Raw genomic sequence first — 15,648 nt, 5'->3', positions numbered from 1 at the left:
AAGTCTCTACTGGAGGGGCAAAGACCCCCAATCTGTCTCTAAAGTACTCAAATAATTCCTTGGGCAAAGGCTTAGTGAAGATGTTTGCAATTTGCTCTTTAGTGTTCACATAAACCAATCTGACTTCATTTGCTTCTACCTTTTCCTTCAAAAAGTTATACTTGATTGATATGTGCTTTGTCTTAAAATGAAATACCAGATTCTTTGATATGTCAATAGCAGCAGAGTTATCAAAATGAATAACTATTGATTCATCACAATCTACCCTTATATATTTCAACATTTGCTTCATCAGTGGAACTTGTGTACAGCTAGTAGCAACAACAACATACTCAGCTTCAACAATAGATAAAGAAGTACATGACTATTTCTTGCTGATCCATGAAACAATTTTCTTTCCAAGAAAGAAAACTCCATTGGATGTGTTTTTCTGGTCATCTATATCTCCAGCCCAATCTGCATTTGTATATGCACATAGTGTAAAGTCATCATCTTTAGGATACCACAAACCATATTCAGTTATTCCTTGAAAATATTTGAAAATCCTTGATACCAGAGCAAAAGGTTCATCATAATCAATTCCTTCCTTCTGAGAATATTCTTTTCAAACCAATCTAGCCTTGTTCCTCACAACTTGTCCATCTTCATTCAATTTATTCCTAAAAACCCATTTAGTTTCAATAACATTCTTATTTTTAGGTTAGGGAACTAAATTCCATGTGTTGTTCTTTTCTATCCGATCCAATTCCTCTTCCATAGCTTTCATCCAACATTCATCCTTACATGCCTCAACTACTGATGCTAGTTCAATTTGAGAAATTAAGCATACCTCTTCAGCTGCCAATCTTCTCCTTATCATCACTCTTTTTCTCTTATCTCCAATGATCTGATCTTCTGAATGATTCAACCTTACATACCTAGGAGTCTTATGACTTTATATTTCTCTGCTCTGATCTTCAATTACTATTGAATTTTCTAATACTGTCGAGGTAACCAGTTCAACATTTTGTTCCGGTGCAGGCACTACCAAATCAGTTATGATCATTTCCACTTCTGATTCTCTTTCATAAGTTCTGATTTGACCTCTGTACTTCTCATCCACCTTGACATTAGCACTCTCCACAATTATCTGCAATCTTTTGTTATAACATCTATATGCTTTGCTTTCAGTTGAATAACCAAGAAATATCCCTTCATCACATCTAGGATCAAACTTTCCAATGGAATCATCTCTTTTGATATAGCATTTACTACCAAAGATTTTGAAGTACATAATTGTAGGTGTATGACCAAACCATAACTCATTAGGTGTCTTACCGATAAACCAAACCAGATTCAAGATCCAAAAAATATTTGTCGATTAACCTTCAAATTGACTTCTCCAATGTCTGAAACAAGCTTTTAGACCACTACTGGGGGAAATGCAAGATTCGTCATCAATTTACCTCCCCCTAAGGCTAATACCTTACTTACATGATGAGTTTCCTGTTGTTAGTGCAGGAACACCTTGTTCTGCTGGATGAACATCTGGGGTATTTGATTATGTCGGTTGATCCTTGGACTTTCTAATCCACTTCTTCTCATGCTCCTTCCGGATATCATCAACTTTTTGCTTTCCCTTCTCATTGGATTTGTCATTTCCTATCGATAGGTTCTCGCTTCTGCAAAATTTAGCAATGTGTCCTACTTTGTTGCATGCATAACAAGTGACATTGTACTTTTCAATTTCCTTGTTGTAACCTTCATTATTCCTTGACCTACATTGATTAGCCATATGTCCAAACTTTCCACATGCATGACATTTTACATTCATTCTACAATCTTCGGTCTTATGACTATACTTTTTGCAATTGAAACACTGATTGGTAAATGAATTGTTGTTCCGATTGACTCTATTTTTGCATTGACTTTCCATATGACCAAACTTATTACAAACATGGCATCTACCATTAAATTTATGTGCATTGGGTTGTCTTACCGATGACCTCTGATTCCAATTGACTGGTGGATTCTCCTAATTGTTCTTCTGACCAGATGTATCATCCTGATTTACAGTACTGGAGCTTTGTCCATGCTCAAATCCAAGGCCTCTAGTGTCTCCATTGACCCTTTGATTCTTCAATAATTCATCAAGCTTTGCAAAACTAGCCTTGAACTTGTCTTTGTACTCATTTATAGAATCTAGATCATCTCTTAGGATTGTTATCATTCTTTCCAACTCTTGCTCATTATTCTGAGATTGTACTAATTCAGTTATGAACATATCATTCTCATGTGCCAACCTAATGCATTCTTCAAATCTATCTTTCAAAGATTTGACATGATTTTCTTCATTCTTCTTTCGGTCTTCAATCTCCTTGAACATCCTCATGGTTAGGGCTTGCATTTCATTCTTCATGACACCATTTTCCTAACACAACTTCTGACATAGATCCTTAAGAGCATTCTTTTCTTCATCATCTTGATTTTGTAATTAATCACAGAGTTCTTTCCTTTTGGCTTGCACAGATGACAACCTCTCTTGCAGAGTAAAGATGAATTCCTTTGCAGATCTTAGCTCATCTTGCAGCTTCATGTTCTTCAATCTTTCAGCATCATAGTCTTCAAGTGCTACTTCAAGTTCTTTCCTCAAACTGATCTCCATGGATTCCTAATACAGGATCTTCCTCAAGTTGTTAGACTTGTTCTGAGGCACCAGGCTCTGATACCAATTATTGGAATCCAAGAACATTGAGAGGGGGGGGTGAATCAGTGTTCTCCCAGTATGATTAATTTTAACCTTATTAGCACAACAACTTAGCAACCAGTATACATAAAAGAAAATAACAACAAGTAATAATAATGCAACCACAAAGATCAACACCATAACACAAAGGTTTATATGTGGAAAATCTCAAAGAAGAAAAACCACGGTGGGATTGGAGACCCACAATATCTATCCACTGATTAAATAAATAAATATTACATACAAGGGGCCTACACATGAAGGAAGGCACACTGCCTAGAGCGCACTGCTCCTCACAAAAGGAGCCTCACTGACTACAAGAAATCTTCGGACTACAATCTAGAAAGAAGATTGAACTGCAAGAATATCATCTCTTATGCCTGAGTATAGTTCTAATTAAGCTCAATACCAGAGGTTTTAAACCTCTTACACAAACCCAATTCGATCACGTTTGATCGACCAAAACCTTTGCATATTATTACAACTTTATTCACACACAGATAATCCCATAACACATCTGTGACCATGATCTACAAAGAGATCTTACATCATATTTATACAAACCCAAGACCTAAACAATTAGGTCGGCCACCTAAAAAATAATACAATAAATCCATTACATAAACCCGCAAACCAATGATATCCCAAGTCATCCAGAGATCGAAACAACATTAACCAAACAATAAATCCAACCGGTAACGCATCGAGAGCATCCACCAAAAGCGGTCCATAACCTAGGAGAATAACACAGAATAGCACCAGGCCTAAAATAGGTCACCATATGCTAAATGCAACACCACCGATCAACTGGAACACAAACATGATAACCATCAACATCCCAAGAACCTTCTAGAAGCCGCACCAACACCACTTATCGAATCCATCAAAAGATCTGCAACAAAGCTCTGTCGGTAAAACCCTTACCGGTAACCAAAAGGCTTACTAGAACATATGATAGCTTCTGGATCACCAAATCCTAAACCAACTGAATGTGACACGCACATGAATCACCGAACCAAACCAATTCCACCAAACTGAACGTACCAAAGATTATTGGAGATGGTCTCCAGATCAACATCACAATCCAACCACTCTACCGAAACCCGGTAGAAAACCAAACAAGCTAGTGTTGACATCAATGACAAACATCAATGCAACACATAATCAATTCCTCCAAATTGCCAACACTTTTGATCCTCTTAAGTTTGGATTCAACTAGAATTTGATTTATTATGGAGTGGCTTGCTAACCATGTGATGAGAATAATAGTTTGGAAGGCAGATCTGTATTTGCAGGTAGCTAGATTAAATCGGGCTTAGGATGTTTGGCACTGACTCGGCGAAGTCTTCTTCACCCTATTCTAAATAGGAACAACATAATTAAAGTGATTTCTCAAATGTATAGCTCCTTATTGGCAATTTGCCACTTTCTGTAATTGTTCTGTATAATTCCAAGAATTAATTTCCTTGGGCAAGACTGGAGGTTTTCTTCGCCCAATTCTTTCCTACTAGTGACCACACTGAATCGGGTTGTAAATTAGGTAATTCTTCTTTTAATTAATAAAATTATTCGGCCAATGGCCCATTATCTATCCAAAAAATAATAATTATAAAAGACTTTTAATAAGCCAAATTCATTCTTAAAATATGTCAATGGATTATGGATGTGTTTTATTAGACTTTAGGGTGTAAGTTGGTGATTTTATTATGAGTTATTTCTCTTTAAAATATCAAGATCTTAGATGGTTATGATGTTCTTCAAAAAAAAAAAAAAGCCTTCCTTATGTTTAGTCTGGTACACTCATTAATTCTCTCAAAATAATCAACAACGAAACAAAGTACTTAACACAATGAACTATTTTGTCGAATATAATTCTCATGATTTAACATTTGAGTGAATGTGATAGTAATTTATATATCACATTTTATAAGACGTTCATTATAATAGCATATCTTTTTAATTTTATGTTTATATTTTCCTTTTATAATGTACATATCTTATAAGATTTATATTCTTTGTATGAACATATCTAATATAAAGTTGAAGCTATGACAATATAAGAAAGATTTACGATATTTCAAGACATGAGACACATTTTGAAGGTTGTTATTTGTAGGTTTGGTGTTCTAGGTTTGTGGATTTGTGGTTTTATTTTTTGTATATTTGGGGTTTAAATCTAGGTTTGGAATTCTTTTATTTTTTTTTCAATGTTTACCAAGAGAGTTTTGAATGTAAAATTTTATAGATGATCCCCGAGGACAAAATAAACTTTAAAATTGGAGCTAAGAGGCTTGAGTAATAAATATTAACATACAATTTGACCTATTTTAACCATTTGAAAAAATTACATTTTTTGTTAGTTCCAACCTTGTTATATGGTCATGCATTTTGTTGCAGATATTAATTTTTTTATAAAAGTACAAAAGAGGTCGGGCATCCATAGATCCACTCATATCTATGATAGTAGGCTTCAACAAGAAGGTATGGATAGTGTCATATGAGGTTTCAACCCCTAGTGCCAAACTTTAAAATTTGAAAAGGTAAATAAAGCTTAACCCTTTTTTTAAGTCTACCATCTCATATTGCTAGTGCTGCCACTACATCACCAGAGTGTCACTATATAGAGATATATGGTCACCTAGCCCCTCTATAGCTCAATAGAGCTATTTTTTTAAGGCCATAATATTTTTCCCATGGTGTTATATTTTTGACTTCCAGTATTCATCTAAAAGTTCTCTGAACACTACAAAGTGGTACAGGTTTGGTTGCTAAATTTTACTTCTTTTATTTTATCAATTTTTATTACAATGAAGCTAGGTGTTCTTCTAGAATCATTATTTGGTCATGACTTTCACTTACAAAATTATATTTTTAATTTTAAAACTAGACAATTCTTATTGGAAAAAGAGATTAAATATGGTCTTTATGATAACATAGTTTGTTTGTTTTTTATTGGTAAGGAGCACTTTTTAAGGTGTCGAATACTATTGTTGTTCAAATTCGTGAGCACACCAGCCCAACGAAAGTGTCATGCCTGTGAACCTAGCAGCCCAACGGGGATTTGAACCTTGGTGGCAATTTCACCAAGCAAGTGTTTTAACTATTGTATTACATGGATCACCATCTTTATGATAACATAGTTGCTTAAAGAAAATAAAACATTGATTCCCATAGATAATTCTATTTACCTACACAAGGAATTAATACTGAAACACAATGCAAATGCCCATCAAGGCCTAAATTTGGCAGTTGATCTTACTTGTAAGTTAGATAGTTTACAACAAAAATCCTTTAAAATTTGTGTGTGTGTGTGTGTGCGCGCATGTGTGTGTGATTGTCCAAAATCTTCCCTTTCATGTGATACAATGTTCCTAAAATTTTGATTATACTTAATGATAAAAAGATCCAAATAAGGTCATGTAACCATCAAATTAAGGTTGTGATCTCTACATATCTCTATTGAAACATGATACTCAAAGTAGAACCCAATCTACAAAACCACTTCATAGATTTCACCAATACAATAATCATTATTTGCAATAGTGAAAATTGCATACCCATACCCCTTTCCCTTATGTTTTGATACTACAACAACCAGGTTATCACTTATGCATCTTTTATGTAAGATGATGTTTTTCATATGTAAGTGAAAAATAATTTTATATTAGCTTGGCCCCATGGTCACTCATTCCTGAGATGTGGATTTTATCCCCACATCTAGTCATTCATAATGTTGATTTTGATCTATGGATGCAAATTTAGTCTAGATCGTTTATATGATAACAAATTTGAACTTCAAACCTTTAAAATTAAATTTCTTAATTTGGACACATGTTTTTGTCTCTTTCTAGTTGTGTGGACCCATGTTTAAGTCTTGTAAAAAGCATGTTGCAGTAGTACCAAATACCTTAGAATATCTCCTAATGGTCAGAGATATATACGTAGATGAGTTTAGAGACATGTCCTTACATAATAACAATAACAATAACAATAATAATGTCTATGATAGATGATTGAAAGAGATTATAAGAGAAAATTGTGATGTGTGCATCTATCTTTGTGATATGAATGTAACATGCATATGACATCAATAATATATGAAAGGTTGTATTTCACATGAAATTTTGAATAAATGAATATTTATTTTTGAAAGTGTATATATTCTATTACACTTATTTTACTTTTTTTCTTATTACATCACACTAGAGTTAACTACAAGCACATATACAAATCCAAACTCTTGATATATATTTTATTTCAACAATTTTTACAATGATGTCCTTATCAAATGAAAGCAAGTACCCTTACATTTAATTTAATTAATTTATGCATTTATTTCAAGATATTAACCTAGCTCAATTATCCAGGTCAATTTGTTTTTACATAATTGTTCTAATCATTTAATTAGCCTAGATTACTTAAGTGTGTATTTTTTCCATGAAAAATAATTTTACTGTGGTTTTTAGAAGAAAAATAAATTTACCATGCATTGATCATGCCCCCTAAAGCTTTTCAAAAAAATATATTAGTCATGGTGAAATTTGCCTATGTCATTTTCCATTTAGTTTTGGGTCATTTTGACGAAATGACTTGATGCAATCATATATTAACAAATACACACTTTCATATAAAGTCAACTTATTCTCTCATACCATTACGTATTTTCATGTACACATCCTCCCACACTTAATACCATATTGTCCATATTCACATGCATTTCAATGCATTTTTTTTTATTCTTATTGTTGGAGGGTTTTATATCAACCCCAAAATTGTTGGATGCATCTATTTTGGCTCCAAAACGACAGTATGGATTGACTAACACGCGTGTTAGTCGTGCGTTTTACACCGTTGATTTTGCATTAAATGGCTGCGATTGACTAACACGTTGCTATCACGTTGTACGAAAGGTTTGTTTTGGAGCCAAAATAGCTTCGACCAAATTGTTTTAGCTAGGGGAAAGAACCCAATAGCCTCCCATGTACCAATAATTGCTATGTTCTTGCCCACCCAAATCCCCAATTACTATCGTTAAAAATAACCCATACATGATAATTAAAAGCCCACTAAAATATTTCATGTGTACCAATAGTTGCCCACTTATACACCCATTAGCTAAATTTTGAAAATTTAATTGGGGGAGTTGTGCAACTTTATTGGTAACCATAGTGCATGATTACTAGGACATTCGTACATGGGCATTGATAAAAACATTTATTAGAGGAATATGTATTAGATCAGTTGTACAATTTTTTTGGTAAGTGTAGTGCAACGTTATTGGGGGTGTCTATGAATGGGTATCAAGTGTCACTTCTAAATGACCACATTTTTACCTTTGTGCACATAACAAATCCTCATACATTTGTTGCAACTACCTATAAACTGAAACAATAAGTTTGAGATCTTAAGTCACACATAAAGAAACCCAAAAAAATCATCGAAATTCAGTGTACCATTTAGGAGCTTAGGGTGCATGAAGTTAGGGTGAGCAGCAACTAGGTCCTCCCCCCCATCTTATACAAGAGCATGAGTCATAGGTTGGAACCTCTTCGGTTGAGAGCTAAGGACTGATAGGTATCTATTTCGTGAAAATTGTCTGGGTACGATTTTGACCGCATCCCTTATAATATCCAAGTCTTACACTTAACAAAACTTGATCCATGATATTGTTAAGGGGAACCCGCCTAGGTTTTGCAAGACCTAAAGAGCAGAAGATAACAATCTTATGATTGTTTCTTATGCGTTGGCCACTAATCAAAGGACTTAACAATTGAATTTGGCTAATTCATAGATTTTTCTTGGGCAATCAACTAAAACAACCAACACGAAGTTAGGATGGGCAATGACTAGGTCCTTTCCACTATCTAATACAAGAGCGTGAACCATAGATTGAAACCTCTTTGACTTAAAGCCAAAGATTGATGGGTATATATTCTATCAAAATCCCCTGGAGTATGATCCTAACCTCATCCCTTATGATGTCAGAATCTTGCTTAATAAAACTTGGTCCATAATAAACTCATTTATAACCATTCAACTTCACCCAAAAAAAACAAAAACTCATTGACATTTCCATAAATTTAAAATTCATCACACCTACTAATCTCCAATCTCCATGTTGGAGTCAATCCCAATAGTAAAGCTTATTTTCCTTTTGAATGGTCTAAAGTTAGTTTTTTAAGGAGTGGCCGGCTTTTCCCTTGATAGTCAAATCCCACGCTATTCACCCTCTGGTGTGAAGTGATTATTTTGTACTACAGTACAAACTCCCTCGAATATTCCCAATAATACATGATTTTAACTTCGACGGAGACAGCTAAGGTTCTGGTGAGGTTAGAGTTCCCGAATTTAAAATTAGGAAAAAAAGTGGCTCTACGCAAGCGGCAACTGCTTCCCTTCTCTGAGCTGGACAAATATATGTACGTAGGGGCTCTTCCATTCTTTCACAAACAAATTCCAGCACAGGATATTTTTTGCCATTTTGTATCTCCAAGATATCTCAGCTGCAGGGACGCGCGTAGCTCCGACAAATTAGCGCAGCTTATCGGGCAGCGCTAAATTGGTCAGTGAAATCTGGCGGATTTTTTGTTTTTTTTTTTGTGTTCATTGAAAATTTGTAGTGCTTATTTTGAGGATTGGCAAAGCGAAATTCTGATCAGCAGTTTTGGATTTGATGAAGATTTTTGTGTTCTTTTCGATTTATGAGTGTAATTTGAGGAATTGGGCCTACAAAGTTTGGACTGTTTTGTTTTTTTGTTGAAGAGAAAAATGTTTTCGAAAATGTAGGGGTGAAATTTAGCCTGGATTTTCTTTTCCTGTTTTTTCTGGGCTGGAGAAAACCCTGTGGTCGAAATTATTGGGTGCATTTGTGGAAAATTGGCGTTTCGGTGTCCGAAGACTGGATTTTGTTTTTTGTTTGTGTTAAATTCTGGTGCAGACAGCTTGTTTGGTCTACAAATTTGAGTTTTATGCTTTGTTTAGTGGATTTATGGGCTTGAAGATAAGGGTTTGGATTATTGGCTAATCTGGTAGGTTTATAAAAAAATTAATTGTGTTTCAATTTTCCAGAAACTCTTTTTAGATCCATTTTATATTCGTTTACTGCAATTAATAATATCAAGATAAGGAGCAGGGATACAAAGAAGTCGCTCTCTGTAAAGAGGCCAGAAGCCCGTGCCTTAAGATTGCAATTTGTATTTTTACAGCTTGCAGATTTCTGGATTAAATGTGTGAGTATAAAGAAATCTGCAAGCTATCATTATGGACTGTGGAATTTCATGTCTTTGATATATTTTTATTTTCATTGTCAAGGACTCTTTTATAAAGAAAAATGCTTCTGGAAATTGTGTAATCCGTTTTTTAAGATGTTGAAGCTTCCTTTCTTTTGTTGTTTGAGTTGCCCCACTCATCATGAGGGAAACTGCTTTTGCCGAGGCTGGCTCTCTTGAAATCAAGTGATCTTCATTTGCCGAAATAGTTTTCTATTTGATGATAAGGATCCCTCACTCGAAATGTTTGATTAAAAAAAAAGGCAGTTTCGCAATTGATTAGCAGGGTATCTCACTGGAAATGTGAGATTAAAAAAAAAAGGTCCAAGAGAATTGGAAAATGTCTCCCTGTGGAAATCTTAGATCCAAAATTATGCTGGTGTTTAAGCGGAAAGATTTTGATTTTTAATTTTATTTATTTATTCCTTGATCTGGGATATCCGATGCAGAGTGAGCTGAAAGGAGTTTTGAATAAATTCGGAAAAGAAAAAACAAATTAGTAGTATTGATTTTGTGTGTTTTTATTTTCATTTCAGGGGAGGAGAAGGCTAAAATCTTTTCAGTGGATCTTGCGTGGAGAAGGTATGCAGTTTATTCTTGTTGCATTTCTGAGCTTAGAGTTTGACCAGAATTGAGTTGCCTTAAGAGAATCTTGGCATTTTGAGAGAAGATGCCCTGTAATTTTTTGTAAAAATGGTTGTATATATGTGGACTTAATACTTTGTTTTAGGGCTAACTAGGTGATTTAGGACAGAACGTGCTTCTGTGTTTTTCACGCCCATGTAGACCAGAGGCTTTGAATAAAATTTCTAGTTGGATAAAAAAGTGGTTGCTTTATGCAGTCATGTTACATATCATATGTCTTTGACTCACTCTCAAGGCTGCAATTATGATTTCTGAGAAGAGCGAGTGGATCTGATCAGATTAAAAATATTTGCAAATATTTGACCATAGTTTTTGTAACTCTGAAGGATTTGTCAAGGATGGGAGGCTGCTCACCTTTTGTCATTGAGGCGGATGAGGTTGAGCGCCAGTGCAATGAATTGGGTTTCTCAGTCACCCAATACATGACTACGTTAGTGAAGCCTACTCAAGTTCTGGCTAGAGTTCCCATCTCCAATTTTCGTGTTGGAGCTGTTGGCCTTGGAGTTAGCGGACGCATCTTCATGGGAGTCAATCTGGAGTTTGTAGGTCTTCCTCTGAATCATTCTGTTCATGCAGAACAGTGCCTGGTAGCCAATGCAGCACAACACGGAGAGCGCCAGCTTAGGTTTATTGCAGTATCTGCAGCCCCCTGTGGCCATTGCAGACAGTTTCTGCAAGAATTATATGGGGCCCCTGAGATTAACATCTTGATTGCTGATGAACGTGCTGAAACCCAGTCTCTGTTACATTTTCTTCCGCACAGATTTGGTCCAGATGATTTGGAGGAGGGCACTCCTCTTGTTTTCCAGCCTCACTTCCATAGCTTATATTTTGGGTCTCTCCATTCTCCGAAAGTGGATCCTGCCTTGAGCATATGTAAAGTTGGAGAAAATCAAGAGAATGGCAGTATTAATGGCTTTTCAGCCTCTGAAGATCTGTATGAACTCAGATTGGCTGCTCTGCAAGCTGCAAACTCATCACATGCTCCATATAGCCACTGCCCTTCTGGAGTTGCTTTGAGGACTGTGAAAGGAAATATCTTCAAAGGTTCCTACACAGAATCTGCTGCATTCAATCCCAGCCTTTCACCTCTGCAGGCAGCAATCATTGCATTTACTTGTCAAGATGGAGGGAACTATGAAGATATAGTCCAGGCAGTTCTTGTGGAGAAGGAGGAAGCCCTTGTTCAGCAGGGTGATACCATTAAACTTGCCCTGCAGAAAATAATCCCCAAATGCTCCTTTCATCTTTTCAATTGTATTGTAAAATGATCTAACTGGTCCTAAGAGTCATTTTCCTTGCTTTGATATCTCATCATCATAATATTAAGCATGGCAAATCCATTGCAACGCCATCTTAATTTCCTGAGCCACTTCTGCTAAACTCTGTAATTGATGGCAAACATCTTTCATTAGTGCCAACGTGTATATACTTCTGTTTTTTGTATTGAAATAACAGTGTTTATTCATGGAATGAATAAACCCAAGCACACAATTTGATTTATAGAATCATATCTTTCTAATCCACTTTTAAGGAAGAAGAAACAGGCACTTGAAATAGAATAGCAATTTTATGCCCTGTGGACCTTAAACTTGATGTCAAAGTGATTGCTGAGTTCACATGGTAGAAGTTATTAGAAAGATATTAGAACAATCGTAGATGACTCCATGAACTCTTAAGAGATTGTAATCAAAAGATTTCCTTTATCATTTCTAGCATAAAAGTTTGTACAAACTACTTGCAAGTAATAACAGAGCAGTCAAACAAGGTTATGAATTTTTAACTGTAATGTTTATAAGGCAAATTTAGGAGAATTCCTGTTTCAGAGCAATGAAAAGAAGATTAATGGGAAAGGATTTTGACAATATATTTGAAGTGCTAATATTGCATATTTGGATTACTGCAAGCAACTGTAATAAGAGTATTATACGCTCTTCACAATTGTAAGATTCATGGATTGTGGAGTGAAACTACATCATTAAGATTGCATGTTTCTAGACAGAAGTATATAGACAAGACAAGCCATAAATGCTAAGAGATGCAATGGTTCAGTATGGTGAAAGGAGGGATTAGTGTCCTCCAAAAAGAATGTGGCATGAATCTTGTCTGGGTAACCTATATTACCAATGTTCTCTACAATTTCTCAACAGTTCCAATAAAGTTATTGTACTCGTTGACAATGATAATCCAAAGATGGTTTTGATATGCTCTTCTGCCCACCTACCTTCTACATTTTTGCATTCATAGCTCGTTTCCAGTCCCTATAGATCTGTTTAAATTCGAAATTGTTTCTATAGGCAGTTTTTTGTTGCCCATATGTTACACTTGCATTCTCAAATAGTCATGGTGTTTTCATTTCCTGCAGATTTGATTAGTGCTTACGCTGTTTACATAGCATGAATGTGGTTCACATAAATAAGTAATACCAGAGAGATGTTGATGTGTTTCAATGAATGGATGTACGTGGAGATTTGGTCAATGTTTAATCAGATTTGCGCTGTCGGTGCCCTTTCCTTGGAATTATTATCAATCCACATGAGAAAAAAAGAGTACCCATGGAAATTGGTCATGATAGAGATGGCTTGAACATACACAGAACCTAGTCCCAGAAAGATTAAGAATATAACCAGATGTACTATTAAACATTACCATAATTAACCATAGACCTTATGCCAAAAGAGACCATGGTGAGAGTCAAAGATCAGCACAGTGAATGGTCCATGAGAAAAACTAAGGCAAGATTAATAATAATGATTAATATGGTGAATTCAAGGCGCAAGTCTGGTTAGTATGGTGAGTAGGCATCCTTTCTCTGCGACTAACATTGCTCAAAAATGAATCATAGAATATGATTCAAAATATTGATAAGAAAAAGATACACAGAGTCAAATCCAGAAATTCAAATCACAACAATATGGACTGCGGAAACCTTATCTCTACAATTGTTCAGAAATGTTGTTGTTCGTTTGGGATTCTTTCACAAGATTTTCTACGCATGTCTCTGGGAAACATGTTTCATGAAGTCACCGCTAATTTAATCTATTGCAAATCTTACGAGGCCATTTGTAAAGGAAATTTAACCGTTTGTGAAGTGTAACTCAGATTAATTCAATGGTATGGATACAAATACGTACAAATCAGCTAAGGTTAATAAATGATGAGTGGATATTTATATTTTGACAATTTGTAGTGGTTAATAAAATTTAAATATAATTAATTGAATTAAGTTCAGTAAGTAAAGCATATTTTAAGATTGACGTGGATCTGAATTTAATAAGGGTTCTAATTAAGAATCTTAGATTATAAATTAGTAATCATTTTGGAAAGAATTTTATGTTGACTTTATATTAGAATGAATCTAGTAGTTTGAGACTAATTTGCAATCACAAATTTTTGCAACTGCAAATTTGTTTTATGCATTTTTGTTATCAATTTTGTTTAATATAAGATAACTCGGTGGTATTTAGAAACAACTTAAGGGTTGTTGAGTAGTTCTAGGGTATTAAGTTGTCTTAGGTAAACCTTAAGAAATCAAATGATTATTGAAAACAATAATTCAATTATCCAAATGTTTCTAAATTGTTTTTGGAGAATTAAATTTCTCCTAGTTCAATAATTGAAATGTGTATTGTGAATGATACACCAGTATAGTTCTCAAATTATTGGATGATTAGATTAGATGCATCAATTGCCTTTAAGTAAAGGGATATAGCAATATATTTTGCAAACTTGTGTTTAGTTGGTTCTCCACACAAACAATGAAAGTGGGAAGTCTCTCACATTTAAATTTAAAAAATTAAATTTGGGTGGAATGAGTCCACAACCACGGGGATGACTAATGACCACTAATTAGTTCTAAAAAGACAAAGTCAAAATCTCAATGGATAGCACATGTATCAAAATAAGTAGAAACATTTGGTGATAAAGAAGTAGATAAGACGAATTTTATAAAGATGCATGAATATGTGAAAGTGTGGTAATATGTACATTAAAATGTGTATAGTGAGCTAGGTGGGTATTATAGATGGAACACTTGCAGAGTATTCGACGAGTTTCAAAAACTCGCCGAGTTTTTGAGCTCTGTGAGTTTTTATGACTTTAACTCGCAGCAAAAACTCGGCGAGTTTCTTTAAAAAATTCGGCTAGACTAAAAAAAGAGGCCCAAACATGTCAAAAAATTATCATTTTTTGTTTTTTCAGGTCAGTTTCATTCTCTTCATCAGAATATACACATGAAATATAACATTTAAGTATAAGTGGCATTTCAATATGTCTTTTTCTTTTCTTATACTTTATAATACTTGACGCCTTTATAAAATAATAAAAGTAGTTTTGGCCTCGCGGGGCGCTGCCCCTCGACCCCGCCCTGTATCGCGATAGGGAGCGCACAAGGGGCAATGCCCCTTGACCCCAACTTGGGGGCGCTGCCCCCAAACCCCCGTCAAAAAATATAGGGGGAAAGTGCGCTGATGGAAGTAGGGAAAATTTAACCTTCGAGTTTGATTAGGCTTCATATAACAACATAATTAGCATTGAAGAAATCTTGATATTATACATTTTAGAGTTGAAAGTTTGAAACTATGAGTATGAATGATGAAATTTTAAATTTTGCGCGTTTGTAGATCTCCACGAAGATCTAGACCTATCTCTCTACCCCTCTTTTTCTCACCCTCGGACCCCGGCGAGGGGTGCTACTTTCAACCTAATTTTAATTTGCAGTTGCTTGGTGGCAAAGTTGGGGTGGAAATACCCCAAATCTTAAAAAAATTGCCCTCAGAATCTTATGTCAACCTTGTAGTTCATCCAGTTGTGAGCACAATTAGAGCTTGTTTGAAGCCATCGACATGAAGAAGAGGAGCAAGCTAGCTCAAAAACACCTCAGTGACCTTGTCTTTGTGCAATATAATCTTCGATTGCGCGTAAGGAAGGTAGAGGAAGTAGCAGGTGGTCCACTTGACTTGGATGATATAGATCCTTACAATGATTGGACATCACAGGAGCAGCCTCCAT

At 35.1% G+C, this 15,648-nt stretch overlaps 1 protein-coding gene across 5 annotated transcripts; it reads left to right on the top strand.

The window, feature by feature from the left end:
• Positions 1-9,067: 9,067 nt before the first annotated feature.
• Positions 9,068-12,164, top strand: LOC131079721 (cytidine deaminase 1). 5 transcript variants are annotated; one of them, XM_058017748.2, is made up of 4 exons: positions 9,328-9,753; positions 9,858-9,954; positions 10,530-10,575; positions 10,965-12,164. In XM_058017748.2, exon 4 carries the CDS (start codon positions 10,977-10,979, stop codon positions 11,907-11,909), a length of 933 nt encoding a protein of 310 aa, XP_057873731.2. In that variant the 5' UTR covers positions 9,328-9,753; positions 9,858-9,954; positions 10,530-10,575; positions 10,965-10,976; the 3' UTR covers positions 11,910-12,164. The 5 variants fall into 5 exon arrangements, with proteins under 5 accessions (XP_057873730.2, XP_057873727.2, XP_057873731.2 ...); XM_058017747.2 differs by lacking the exons at positions 9,328-9,753; positions 9,858-9,954 and adding an exon at positions 9,068-9,287 and having other exon boundaries at positions 10,836-12,164; XM_058017744.2 differs by lacking the exons at positions 9,328-9,753; positions 9,858-9,954 and adding an exon at positions 9,071-9,287.
• Positions 12,165-15,648: the final 3,484 nt, after the last annotated feature.

The sequence above is a fragment of the Cryptomeria japonica genome, chromosome 1 (genome assembly GCF_030272615.1).
Source record: "Cryptomeria japonica chromosome 1, Sugi_1.0, whole genome shotgun sequence".
Lineage (NCBI taxonomy): Eukaryota > Viridiplantae > Streptophyta > Pinopsida > Cupressales > Cupressaceae > Cryptomeria > Cryptomeria japonica.
Note: the sequence above shows the minus strand (reverse complement) of the source record. Positions and strands in the feature narration are given on the sequence as shown.

Excerpts from the sequence above, each read along its gene's own strand:
- LOC131079721 (XM_058017747.2), top strand. The coding sequence starts at position 10,977 with ATGGGAGGCTGCTCACCTTTTGTCATTGAGGCGGATGAGGTTGAGCGC.